Source organism: Sarcophilus harrisii, chromosome 6 (assembly GCF_902635505.1).
Source record: "Sarcophilus harrisii chromosome 6, mSarHar1.11, whole genome shotgun sequence".
NCBI lineage: Eukaryota > Metazoa > Chordata > Mammalia > Dasyuromorphia > Dasyuridae > Sarcophilus > Sarcophilus harrisii.
In genome coordinates, this window is record NC_045431.1 from 106,558,949 (window position 1) to 106,573,988 (window position 15,040).

Consider the following 15,040-nt stretch of genomic DNA (forward strand, 5'->3'; position numbering starts at 1 on the left):
TTTGCCCAAGAAGTTTTGGGCACAAAACTCCCACAGAAGTTTTCCCTAAAGGAGCTTTTCCCATAGTCTTTTTATCACCATCTATTTGCATAGAGAAGAAGTATTAAAGTGATGGGAGTCAGGAAAAAAGAACAAGGATTTCCTATTGGAATATGTATTTTAAAAAATTAGAAAGAGGTGACTTTGGACCTTAAAACAGGCTAACAAAAGAATGATAAAAGAAGAGGGGGAAACTCAGAGAAAAGTAAATTATTTGTGAAGAGAAAAGAAAATATCCAGAAGGAAGACGCTGTTAATATTTCCAAAAGGTAGAGAGAAGACAAGAAAAATTAGCTCAGACAAAGAAAGCAAGAAAGGGATTGGGGGCAGTGAATTTGATTCTCTTTTAAAAAGAAGTTTTTCTAAGATATTGTATTCAAAGACAAATTATGAGACTTAAGGATACAAATCATAAAGTTACAAGAGTGATTTTGAAATCAATAGATAATAGCAGGGAGAATGTAATACATGAGGAATAATAAAAAATAATGAAGATTTCAAGATTAAGAAGTATTAAGTAGGAATAGAAGCAAAGGAATGGAATGTTAGTGATAGTGGGGATAATGCCAAACTCTCCTTTTTGTTCTGGTGGTATCAAAAGGAGAACGATCCTCTATAAGGAGGATGACCAGGGATATCATCATCTTTTGTTTGTATAAGCCAGGTTTTTAAAGCAAGAGAGTAAAATGAATAATCATTTACCCTCTTCAGCATGTAAAAGAATTTGCTCAGAAGAGAGCAAGAGTCCAAACAGCAGTGGAATAGGCAAAGAAAAAAGCAGTTTTCAGGACTGATATAAACTTTAACCAGTTCACTCAGGTTTACATGGTCAAGAATGCTGTGCAACTTTAATAGAGTCCATCCAATTTCCATAATCTAAAATAGGCCAATTCCTGAGAGTAATCTTGCTATCTGGTTCTAGAGTTTGTCTTCTACTAGGACACAACCTAACTCCCTAAATCCCACCCTTACTTCTCCTTGATGTAATATCTCCTGTCCTCTCTCCTAGAGGAGACAGCAATAATTTTAACGTCCCCTCACCTTACGGCCCTTCTGTTCTAACAATAAGTCAGTGATTCTAAGTCCTCTGGTTTGGAATTTGACCCTGGGACCTCCCACACCCAACCTAAGAATACTATTATTCTAATAACTATCTGATTCTAAAGTCTTCTGGCCTCAGGATAGTCCCACAAATCAAACTCCTGAGAAAATAGGGGGTAGACCACTCCTCAGTTCATTGCTGATTGTCAGATGGATGAACTGTTAATCAATGATAACCAACTTCCAGAGACCACTCCTTGGATCTACCTCTGGGCCATAAAGTTAGCAGATCTATAACATGAAAAACTAGATAAATGTGTCTCTTTGCTTATTTTTCTTTGCTGAAGTCTTTTGGAATTCAGACCGCTTCAATTGGCATTACAATTACAATAAACTTTGCCCCTTGACTAAAAAATGGGTTCAAATCTGAAAATTCTTTTAAGACACCTCACGATACCGGTTTGAGGGTCCTTTCTCAGTCTCAATCCTCTGGCCTTTAAAAACATCCCTTTCCTCATAGCCAAAATCATTTTTTATTTTGCTTGTAAGCCTTCTCAAGCCAATAAAGAGCTCTTGTGACTATAATACACCTGTTGTGAATACTCCACATTTAGAACCACTTTCCCACAATCTGTTACTTCTTCAATGGACCTACAGAAGAAGAGAACTGATCTGTATAAGGGGTGAAAATTTAGAAGATGGCAACGGGAGTATATGTCTTATATTTAAAATGAGTGAGATTCTCTCCCTGGAATTGAGAGACAAATGTCACAGGAGACAAAATGAACTGAAGAATTTGGGTCCACTTGAATGAAGAAAATAGAGGAAAAAAATGTTTATAAGTATTGAAATTGTAACATTGCCCTCAAATCTCCCTTTCTTCCTAATTGTATAAATATTTGCTTTGTTGACAGAAACCTTCAAATGACAAATTATATTGCTTAAGCAAGCATTTTCTAATTTTAAATTCTTCCAGCTCTTTACATCTTCTTATCTGGTTTCTTTTGGATGAAGAAGATCAAAATGTCCTGCACTTTTGGTTTCTGAATAGAATAATGGAAGGAAAAACAAAAGACTTGCCAAACACCTGAGAATGTTTAAATTTCTCTTGTAGGTGTCCACTTGAACTCCTATTTAAGATGCTAGTGGGAAGTAATGTTAGTAGGAAATAAGCAGTGATCAGATACTCACCATTCCAGTGCTTGAGCTCCCAGAATTGTAGCAAAGGTCCTAGAACAGTTGCCATATAATCTACCTCTGGCTTCATAGTCAAAGCCTTTCTAGATTGTTAAGTCTTATCATGGCTTTCAAGAAAATAGGGATGACTCCATAATAAGGCCTCAAAGTAGGATATTCCATGTTTATAGCAATATAAACCAATGTCTCATGACTCATGGATCTGTCTTAGCCTGTCCCCTACCATAATCCTTAAGGGAGTTCAAAATTTATTGTATGCAAGAACACACTTTGTTCCAAAATGTAACTGAGAAAAGATTTTTATAATCTTTTACTGTATGTGAAAATGCAGAATGTCAAGAGTTTCGCCAGCTTTGGGGGAATTGAAATACTATATTCATTTTACTCAAACTGACCCAGATTTAGACCTTTTGTATATTTGCCTTACATACTACAAAGGGAAACTTCTTGAATATATTTTTAAATATTCAGAGACTTTGGAAAATGTATTGCCTACTCTTTTAGCAAAATATCCTTAGGGTAAGAATATGGATGGCCTACTTTTTTATGCCAAGCACAATTTGCCCAAACTCTTACATCAGTTGAAATATTGTTCCTTCTCCTAGAGAGGACAAAAAAAAATTATTTAATTTTCTCTTGATTTTTAAAGAAAGAAAAATAATAGTATGATTTTTATTCCTTTAGTCATCGAATTTAATGATTTTTTTTACTTGCTAAGTAAGATTAGAAATGTGCCTGACTCTGAATTTTTTTCTAATAATATTGAAGATGTTACAGAAACAGTTTGCCACTAGTAAGTTGAGCAAACAGGCAGCTAAAAAGGCTTTAAATTTTAGTGGTAATATCAAATTAAGAAATAACTACTTAGAGTCAAACACATGCACATATATGGCAATGTGCCACATATATACAAAAAATAGATACTACTACTAATGCTGGGAGAATACTATAAAATTGTTGGATTCCAAATCTGTGACTTCTTAGAATGAAGAAAGAAAATGAAAACAATTTGGACAATCTCTTGTAACTAGTTTAGAATTACAGATCTCTTTTCAAAATAAAATATCTCATGAAACATAATGACACTGCTTGGTAGCAAATATTGAAGATAACTTTAATACTAATCTTTCATTCATCCCTCATACTCAGTTTCTAAAGGCACTTTATAATTTGCCCCTTAGGGATAAAAGATTGAACTTAAGAACAAAGCCAGAGATTGAATTTAGGGAAGAGCCTGTGGTGCTAGAAAGGGTCTGCATATTATAGTCAGATTTCCATGATCTCAAGGAGATGGAAAGGTTATGTGAGAGAAAAGGTTTAATATGAAGAGCAGTTTGTTTACAATGTAATAGTGGTTCTTGAGGGATAGAACCTATATAAGTAAGACTACAATAGATAATGATAGGAGGTAGTTGATTTTTTTGTTTATTTGTTTTAGTTTTTTGCTCACAACCTTCAATTCCATGACTTGAAAAGAAAAGGGAGCTTATTATTCACTTATTACTCAATAGGTTTTTATTAAGTATTAAGTAAACAAAAATAGGTCGGCTTCATATCCCTGCTCTAGTAATACTCACTGTATTACCACTACACTGGTGGGGTGGGGAGGAGACTGAATAGTTAGTTTGAGGTGGTTACTAGAATAGCATTTGGGTCATTGATGGTTATGGGGAGATGTCTCCAAATGATTCTTTCTAACCAGAATCCTATCTCCAGTAATGGCTGGATTATCACAGCAACTCATCCCTTCCTCACCCCTCTCACATTGGAAAGGAAGGACAAAAATAAATCTTTTAATACTTTGGTAAACACATTCAAACATTTGTGCATTTTAAAAGGGAATTATTTAAAAGTTTATGCAATTACATACCCAAGCACTCACACATCTGCCACAAGTGGTGATTTTGAAATCTCCATAGAGATCTTTGATGGCACCAGTTGTAAAAAATCCTTCCACCATCAGCAAAATTCCATACACAAAGAAGGCAGCTGCTACACCGTAGATCACATATTTGAAAATATCAATCCTATAAAGAAAAAAATCAGAAATATTTATCTTAATAACTCTTTAAATAAAAAGCTAAAAATCCAAAATTCTAATTTTTTGAGGATTCATTGTAATGAAAACCAATGAGATGCTTATGTTCTGAATTAGAAGACAGAAACAGGTCTAGATCATTTCAACCAATATTACTACATCCAGCTTGGTGTGAAACTTATATATTTTTTTTTAATAAGAAATTTAAGCCATATAGGAGAATGGGGACTTGAAAGACCCAAGAAGAGAGCAATTTTTACATTTTAGCAAAATTAGCTAATTTAGCCAGATTGGAATAATGAATCATTATATTCCATAATACCCATGTATATTGCAGAAAAACATTTAATTAACAGAAATACTATTTTATATGTAAATGATGATAGTTTCTAATAATATGCATCTGAATTTTGAATGGTTAATTGCATGTATAATGTTTTCTGTTATAATTTTGTATAGACATAAATATACATGTGTCTGTATGTGTATTTTGCACACTCACTATAGATCTATTAGAATAGTACTAAATATTCATAAAAATACTTTTGGTAATAAATGTAAATTGAATTCATGTATATGTAACATATAAGTAAATTTATGAATATCTTTTTTTTTCTACTTCAACACAAGCCAACTAGATTAGTCACTCGTCTTTATCTTTATACTAATATAAATCTACAAAATATAAGTATGTAAAATTCCTAGATGTGTGCATTAAATGAGGTAATAGATTACAGATAAAGATCCAGAGCTAGAAGTGACCTTAGAGATCACCATATTCAACCAACTCATTTTACAAATAAATAAACTGAGGCCCAAAGATGTTGTGACTTGTCTAGGATCATGAAGGGAACATTACAAGACATGTTCAAATTCAGACACTCTGATGTCTGGCCTAGTGCTTTTTCCACTGTACAATGCCATCTCCACCATCTAGCTTACTTGATTTAAAAAAAAAAAATTAATAGCTATTCAGTCCTTTAAAATGGAAGGTATTTTTTTTTTCCAGGCTCCATTTTCTTATATGGATTCCTACACAACATCTAAGCTAAACTTTGCTATAACATAACAATTTAGATCCATCTATCAGATACCAGTGATTCAGTCTACAAAGTTATAATTCATTCTCTTTCTTTCTGTCTCTAGACTATACACACACATATACATACATACACATGTGTATATATATATACCACACACAAATATATATTTGCAAATTCATATGTATACACAAAAAATAATATATACATTATGTACAGTACACATACATATAATGGAACTTGAACAATGCAACATACAACATCATATGAGCAACACTGCTTTCTTTAATTATGTGATCAATCTTTATTTCATTTGACAATCAAATAGCCTAAGACTAATTATGTTAAAATGGATGGATGAATTACAGGGTAAAGAGTTAGTGTCTGAAGTCTCATCAAGGAAGAAGTCAGGTTGAAGAAGTGATTCTACTATTAACAAATCAGGGTGAGGTGTCAAAAATGCTTAGCTCGGGGAGCCCAAAGAAACATTCCTCTTAAGGTGATCTGGCAGGATTCAGTCACCCAGGAAATAGTCAAAACTATAAATTGCAATGAATCAAGAATCATAGAAGCCAAAAACGGTTAAGACAGCTAAACAAAGAATAGACTCAATAATGTTGACAATCCTGGCTAGGTCTCATTCTTAAATAAGAAAGTCTGATCCAAGATTGAGTCTCACATACTAACACCCATAGAATTATATTGACACAATCATAAAGCAGTTATTGTCTGTCTACAACAGGGAAGAAAAATAGTAAATGCATGAATTACTGTTTTTATGCACCCTACAAAGCTTATTTTTAAAAATGTGACACTTCTCCATTAGGTCTTTGTTTCCATTCCATGTTATATATTTTAAAGCTGTTAGTATATTCACTATTAAGAACTAAGTGATTTGACCTGGAGCTAAATCACACTCAATTATCCCGTGTTCAGTGTTGATTACACCTCTTTTATATTGATTGCTGTTACTTTGCACTTTTATTTTCAAAATATTCATAAGTTTAAAAAATACTAGCAGAATGAAAAAAGTTCTGGAGGAGACTAGCATAATACTTCATTTCATCAGAGATCCAATAAATAAGTAACCTTTACAATAGTGTATATTTGTAATGTCCTATATTTAATTTCATAATACATAACTAAGCAGATAGCTTTAAAGTAATTAGGCAAGATTTTTAATTATTTTGTAAAAAGTTTTTTTATTTTCAAAATATATGCAAAGGTAATTTTCAACATTCATTGTTTTTTTTATTATAGCTTTTTTTTTTTACAAGATATATGCATAGGTATTTTTCAGCATTGACCCTTGCAAAACCTTCTGTTCCCAACTTTTCCCCTCTTTACCCCCACCTCCTCCCCTAAATGGCAGGTAGACCAATACATGTTAAATATGTTAAAGTATATGTTAAATACAATATATGTATACATATGCATACAGTTATTTTGCTGCATAAGAAAAATTGGACTTAGAAATAAGGTAAAAATAACCTGAGAAAGAAATCAAAAATGCAAAAGGACAAAAACAGAAGAAGTAGAAATGTTATGTTGTGGTTCATATTCATTTCCCATAGTTCTTTCCCTGGGTGTAGCTGGTTCTCTTCCTTATTGAATAAATGAAACTGATTTGGTTCATCTCATTGTTGAAGAGAGCCATGTCTATCAGAATTGATCATCATATAATATTGTTGTTGAAGTATATAATTATCTCCTGGTCCTGCCCATTTCACTCAGCATCAGTTCACGTAAGTCTCTCCAGGACTTTCTGAAATCATCCCGCTGGTCATTTCTTACAGAACAATAATATTCCATAACATTCATATACCACAACTTATTCAGCCATTCTCCAATTGATGGGCATCCATTCAATTCCCAGTTTCTAGCCACTACAAAGAAGGCTGCCACAAACATTCTTGCACATGTGGGTTCCTTTCCCTTCTTTAAGATCTTTTTGGGGTATAAGCCCAGTAGTAACACAGCTGCATCAAAGAGTATGTAAAGTTTGATAACTTTTTGAGCATAGTTCCAAATTGCTCTCCAGAATGGTTGGATTCATTCACAATCCCAACAACAAGGCATCAGTGTCCCAGTTTTCCCACATCCCTTCCAACATTCAGCATTATTTTTTCCTGTCATCCTAACCAATCTGAGAGTTGTCTTAATTTGCATTTCTCTGATTAATAATGACTTAGAGCATCTTTTCATATGGCTAGAAATAATTTCTATTTCTTCAACTGAAAATTGTCTTTCCTTATCCTTTGACCATTCATCAATTGGGGATTGGCTTGATTTCTTATAAATTAGAGTCACTTCTCTATATATTTTGGAACTGAGGCCTTTATCAGAACCTTTGACTGTAAAAATGTTTTCCCAGTTTATTGCTTCCCTTCTAATCTTGTCTAAATTAGTTTTGTTTGTACAAAAGCTTTTTAATTTGATATAATCAAAATTTTCTATTTTGTGATCAATAACGATTTCTAGTTCTTTGGTCACAAATTCCTTCCTCCTCCACAGGTCTGAGAGGTAAACTCCTATGTTCTTTTTAATTTATTTATAATCTCATTCTTTATGCCTAGAACCCATTTTGACCTTATCATGGTGTACAGTGTTTTGTGTGGGTCAATACCTAGTTTCTGCCATACTAATTTCCAATTTTCCCAGCAATTTTTGTCAAACAGTGAATTCTTATCCCAAAAGCTGCAGTCTTTGCGTCAAACACTAGATTATTAAAGTTATTGAATATTTTGTCCTGTGAATCTAACCTTTTCCACTGATCAACTAGGCTATTTCTTAGCCAATACCAAATGGTTTTGGTGACTGCTGCTTTATATTATAGTTTTAGATCTGGTATAGGTAGGCCACATTCATTTGATTTTTTTTCATTAGTTCCCTTGAAAGTCTTGACCTTTTGTTCTTCCAGATGAATTTTGTTGTTACTTTTTCTAGGTTATTAAAATAGTTTTTTGGGAGTCTGATTGGTATAGCACTAAATAAATAAATTGTCATCTTTCTTATATTCACACTACCTATCCAAGAGCACTTGATAGTTTTCCAACTCGTTAGATCAACATTTGTTCTTGCAAACTATTGTGTTTCAAAAATTTTTCACTCCTTTCTCCTCCCCACCCCCCACGCTTCCCTAGATGGCAAGTAATCCAATATGTGTTAATCGTGAAATTCTTCTGTACATATTTCCACAATTTTCCTGCTGCACAAGAAAAAACAAATCAAAAAGAACGATTGAAAGAAAAAAAATGCAAGCAAAAACAATAAAAAAGTGAAAATACTATATTGTGATCCATACTCAGTTCCTACAGTCTTCTCTCTGGGTGCAAATGGCTCTCTTCATCATAAGACCATTGGAACTAGAATGAATCACCCCGTAGTTAAAAAGATCATATAATCTTGATGTTGCTGTGTACAATAATCTCCTGGTTCTACTCACTTCACTTAGCATCGATTTATATAAGTCTCTCCAGGCTTCTCTGAATCTCATCCTGTTAATTATTTTTATAGAACAAGAATAGTCCATAACATTCATATACCATAACTTAATTAGTCATTCTCCAATTGATGGGCATGCACTCAGCTTCCAGTTCCATAGGCAAGATATTTTAAACTCAGCTGAAGATGGTTATGAATTCAAAAACAAGTTCTAATTCTTTCACTTAATATGTAAACTTTAACAAGTTTTATAAAAAACAGGAATACTTAGACTACCTACTTCATAAAGTTGTTGTGAATCAATAACTTTGTAAATCAAATGTGAGCTACGTTCCATCCCCTTCCTCCTAAGAGTAATCTTAGTTGGTCCCCCTTCCCCCAAAAAAGCACATATTTTGATCCAAGTGTACATCTTATCCTTGAAAAACAGACCCTTCACTTAAACTGGAGAAATCTTTAGGGTTAAAGTCACCAGAGTTGATCGTAGTAATTGGGAATGGAGTATTAACAGACCATTTTAAGCCTTAGAGAAACAAGAACAATCAACAATGTCATGTATATAAAATAAAATCATCTTAGACATTATAATTTAGACATTATAAGATATATTTTTATCTTTCCAATATGAAGATGATACAATGAGAAAAAATATATTTATATCTATATATCTATTTATCTCAGAAGTCAAAGGATATGTGTTCAAATTCTGCTTCTGACATATACTGCCTCTGTGACTTTGGGCAAATTACTTAGCCTCTGGGCCTCAGTTTTCTCATCTGTAAAATAAGGGGATGAGATAAGATGTTTTTAGAGGTTTCTTCCAGTTCTAGGTATGTATTCCTATGATATCTTAGATCATTCTTATCAGAGTCATCTTTCTATTTGTTGTAATGGATCTGCAAACCTTAATTCACATTCCACAGCTCAGTTTCCTAATGTGCAAAGATAAATTTGTGAGGCAGCTGAATGGGGAAAAATGTGAACTCTATGGCTATAGCAAAATACAGCTAACAAACCTAAAGACAGGTAAGCTAATGAACCAATAACAATCCTTTGGTAAATATAACCTATATGACAGTCCTGGACCATGAATTCAAGAGCCTGGAGAATCACACTGTCTCCCAAATCAACAGACTTTTCTTTAGGTCAGCACCCATAGACATCATCAAGGGGAGATATCATTGTGGAGATGCCTACTTGACCAATTGGCACCAACAAGATAAACACAAGAACCCTGTGAACAACAGCAGAGCAACAGCAACTTCCTCCCCAGAACACCAGTTCCGCTTTTGCCTAACCCTTGCTAAGAAGCAGCTGCTGTGGAGAAAAGATCAGCCATTCCCACCAACTGTTACCCCCAGGGAAGGCAAGCCAACCTAACTGAAGCATCCAAGTGTCCCAAAGGAAAGACAGGTAGCAGTATGTTCCAGACAGGTCAAACCACCACCATCACCAGCTTGAACACCATCTCCCCTTCATCTCTCACAGAGATGACCTAGGAATTAACCCAAGAATCTTAAGAAGAGCAATGCTTCCAAACCCTGTGGAGATGAATCCTGGCAACTGCTCCTGCAGGTTACTCTACTCAAGACTCCCCCAAACAAAGTTCTTATCACCAAAGTTCCTTCAACATCAGAAACTAGCATGATTTTATCAAGGGAAATAACATTAAAGAAGAATTCCTATCTGTTTTGCCTCTATACCCTAAGGACTATGTCACTTTTCCATCTAACTTGCCTCTCAAACTTTTCATGTGATATGTCCTCCTGTGGCATATAAACTCTTTGAAAGCAGGGAATCTTTTCATTTTTTTTTTGTTTGTATCATTAGCACTTAGAACAGTGTTTTGCATATAGCAAGTGTTTAATAAATGTTTTATTCATTCATTTACAGCTATATACATATGAAAGGGATGATGCTGTGGCAAATGGAGTACATTTTTTAGTGTGAACAATGTGAAAAGTAATTTGTTTTCTATGAATCTCTTAACAACTGATAGAATTTACAAAGTCTGTGGTCCTTCATTTCCAGGTTTTAGAATATCTAAAAAAATTGTTCCAAGTACAGTTAAACCTATTTGAGCTATTTTTAAATGGCTTTTTCTCCTTATTAAAATTGGTCGCAAATTTCTCTTACAATTACAATCTAATTTGCAAAATGTTTCATTTCCACTTACAAAGCTATTTTCTATTTCTCATAATTGATTATTCTGAATTGAATGGTTTCATAAATCAGAAGTATGTTTGTATGTATCCAAAGAGATGATACAAAACTAACTCTAATAATATATTTTATTTTTATTTTTGGCAGAGGCCACCAGTACCTTGAAACTCAAACATGCTGTGTTCTTGGCTGAGCAAAGAAGATTGTGATGGCAACAGCTATGTGAATTTCACTTGGAAGGAAAACTTGGTACATGACCTAGAATTTCCTTTTCACATAGATTATAGCTATTCTGCCCACATCACACATATTTTTGGTTGGAGGTGTGAGAAGAGAAAGAAAATAGATAAAAAAAATTTTTAAGTTTATATTTCTCATTCACCAGGAACCAAGCTGATGGGGATCATCAGTTAATCAATTATGATAATACTTGGGCTTTATGTGACTTTGACTTTTTTCTGTATGCATTCCAAGGCAGCAAACATATTATCTATGCTCAAACCACTTTGCTAGGCATTGGAGGACATATAAAGTTTAAATGAAATGTAATCCCAGCTTTCATGAAGTTTTTAATCTATGAACACAGAAAAATACAAGTCAGAATCAACATAGTAAGGAATGACTGAAAGGGTGAAGGGAAGAATAAAGGAAAACTTCATGAAGAAGGGGAAACAGGACCATAGATTTTGAACTGGAAGCAATCTTAGAGAGCATATAGCTTTTCTTCCTTTTTTTTTTTTTTAACAGATGAGGAACTGATGGTCAAAAAATTAACTGATGGTTAATTGACCTTTGAGGGTGGATGGCAGATTATGGAATGAATAGGAATTCAACAGACAGGAAGAGGGAAGGAGAAAATAACTGGTAAAGACAGGAAGGATAAAGCAAAGGGCATATTCAGAAAGTAGAGAATAGTTGAGTTTTACTCAAGTTTTGAGTATAAGGAAGGGAGAAGATATGAGGATAAAAATGGAATGAGAAAGAGCAGGGGAGACATCAAAAATATTTCAACAATCAAAATAGTAGAAAAAAGAATAGTCCCCTAATTTGGGGCAATGGTTTGTATTTTTATTCTTGCTATCTCATTCAAAATCAATATTATTCTGGCAATGGGATCATGGATTACCAATGAAGAGAATGGAGGAGGGAAGAACTCTCTTGGGAAGATATTACAATAGTCAGGCGGTGAAAGCCTATGTCTAAAACTCAGATGTTATTGTTTATACTACTTTCTTGAAAAAGATCACAACATGAGAGAGGTGATGTCATGAAATGTAAGTGAATTGGATATAAGTGAAAGAGAGCTGGACAACACCACCTGCCTTACTTTCCTCTTCTGAGCCATTTGGGTCCAGTGGTAACATATAGATCAGGATGACTGGAGATGGCTCTGCATGCAGTGGGAGACCTTGTCCTTGCAAGTCTAAAACTCAGGACTAGAAGCATAGATTAGGGATACATTTACAAAGCTGTGTGAGTTGAATTTGCAAATGAAATAGAAAAGGAAGAGAAAGTAAAAGCAGAGGTATAAAGGGCAGGAACTCTGTATGATTGATTTAATCCTACAACAAGGTGTTAACTCTGTGGAACTGATAAGACAATGGTTATCTAGTTTAGCATGTGAGTTCTCTATGATTAATTTAATCTTACAATAAATAATGTTTCCCTAGTGATGTAATGATATATAATGATATAATTTAGAGCAAGAGAAAGAGGCAGAAATGACTGAGGAAGAAGACGGGGGAAAATCTAGAATCTTTTGAGAACATATCCATGTTAAAATATTAATAAAACACTTGATATCCTAAAAGATGACGCTGTATATAAGGAGAAAAGAGGAGAGAATCTGGTTTTATCTTAATGTACTGGAGAGATTTATTTTGACTGTTTAAACCTAAATCCTGCCATCCTTTATTTGCCAAGAGCAATGGGACACAGTGTGAACCAGCAAGTTATTCATGCCAGTTAACATGTCTGAGTTGTTTAAACTAGCAAAGCCTATTTACCACGTCAAACATTTAGGGCAATGTGGTAGAATGACAATAAACTTTATAGTGTAGCAATTTACATAACATTTGTAACTGAAAAATGTATTGCTCTAAGAGAAGAACCAGATTGAAACAAAATATTGTCATAAAAAAAGATAATTCAATTGTCAAGAGGAAAAAAACCGTCTTTTGTTGTTCAGTTGTAAATTAAAAATTCCTCTAAGAAATCAGGGTTCTTTCCAGCTCCATTCAACCTGGGTAAGTTGGAGGCAGAGTTGGATGTTTCGCTGCAAGAGCAGAGGTTACTCATCCCCTCAGATAAGTTAAAAAAGAGGTGGTTGACATAAATGATCAATGTCCCTTCCATCTCCGAAATCAACAGTACTAGGAAGCACTAGGTTTCCACATTGTTGTTTCCTTTTTCCTAGAAAGTTCCATCTTTCTTCAGAACTTCAAATATTAAATGACTACCCTACAGACTCTAAACCATATCTTTCTTCAGTGTGAATCTCCTGGGACTACTGTACTGTTATATGGCCTGCTGTTTAGTATGAATTGTTCAGTCATTTCAGTTATATCCTATTCTTTGTGACATCATTTGGGGTTTTCTTGTCAAAGATATTGGAATGGTTTGTCATTTCCTTCTGTGACTCATTTTCTAAATGAGGAGACAAACAGGGATAAGTGACTTGCCAGGGCCACACATCTAGTAAGTGTCTGAGATCAGATCTGAACTCCACATGAGTCTTTCTGGCTCCATACCCAGCATTCCATACACTGAGCCATCTAGCAGTCTAGTATAAATATCTTCTCATATTTTCCATAATTCTTTAATGAAATAAGAAACAATTGCATTAACACATATACATAAATCACACACACACACAAACTACCCATTTAAGAAGAAAAAAGTTTAATAAAGTAAGTCATTTACTCAATCAACAAAGATTTATCAAGACTTCATCAAGTACTTAGCACTATAAATTCACTCTAAATGAACAATTTTGTGAATAGGTACCAAAAGTCTCTCCTGTTCCAGGCACTATTTATGCATCATTTATAGACAGTATGGGAGGATGTCTGGGGAAGAGGATGTGCTGAAGCTATTTCATTAAATTTTCTGTGTGAGCATTTATATGTCATTCGGCAAATGCTACAGGGCTTGATTTATGTTTTCTTGAGTTTGTTAAGAAAGTGATAGAAAAAATGATAATAATGCAGAATAAACTTACAAATGTGTCCTACAATACTTCTTCTTCCCCCCTCAATGTTAAACATTTACCAGTACTTGATTTGGGGGAAGGTAGAAGGGTGTAGGCATATAGATGGATTACTTTAATCACATAGCTAGGCCCCAGGTTAGAAGGGAAAAGAATAGTAAGTAAATTCTACCTGAAAAGGCGGGGGAAATGATCAAGGTGACATATGGCTGGTGGTAGAGAAGAGGGAGAAGGACAAAGGAGATAAACCATTTAGTGCAAAACTGCGATAATGAAGGTAGAAATGGATATGTGGGTATATTGGAAGAGAAGCATCCCAGAGAAATGAAATGGCTTCCTCTATTTATATACTTACTAGTCATTCATCCATCTATCTGTTCAACAAGTATTTATTTCAGGCAAGTTGCTTAGGTGCTTTTGGAAAAGTAGTCCAGCTCTCCGGACAATTAAGTTGCAAAAATAACTATAATATATATTATGATGTAATAATTCCCAAAGAAAAGTGTGACCAAAGTGTCGTGGGGGACTTGGGAAGTAAGATCACTTTTGCCAGGGAGGATGAGGGCACATTGATACTGAATATAGAAAATTGTTGAATTCAAATATAAACTGAAAAGAATAGCCACCTTATGTTTCTTCTACCCTAAAGTTTATTTCATTACAAATATGTATATATCTATATAAAAGGTATATACATGTATTTGTAAAATGGATACATACACACAAAATGAGATTTTATCAGTGTTTAAAAGTGCAAACATTTCTTCTTCTTTCAACCAGTAAATTTATCTTTCTCATTTCAGACTACTTTGGGAGCTGTCATGAATGAATGTCATGTAAAACCAGCCTACATGACATTCTGTTCATTTT

The 15,040-nt window shown here is 34.0% G+C and overlaps 1 protein-coding gene across 2 annotated transcripts in view; it reads right to left on the reverse strand.

Annotated features, from left to right (window-relative positions):
• The window catches only part of GPM6A (glycoprotein M6A), a 483,660-nt gene that overhangs the window by 50,585 nt on the left and 418,035 nt on the right, over positions 1-15,040 (reverse strand). For both annotated transcript variants that reach the window (XM_031943153.1, XM_012552097.3), the window contains exon 3: positions 4,148-4,304. In XM_031943153.1, the coding sequence (XP_031799013.1) occupies positions 4,148-4,304 (157 nt within the window). The remainder of the gene's footprint in view (positions 1-4,147; positions 4,305-15,040) is intronic.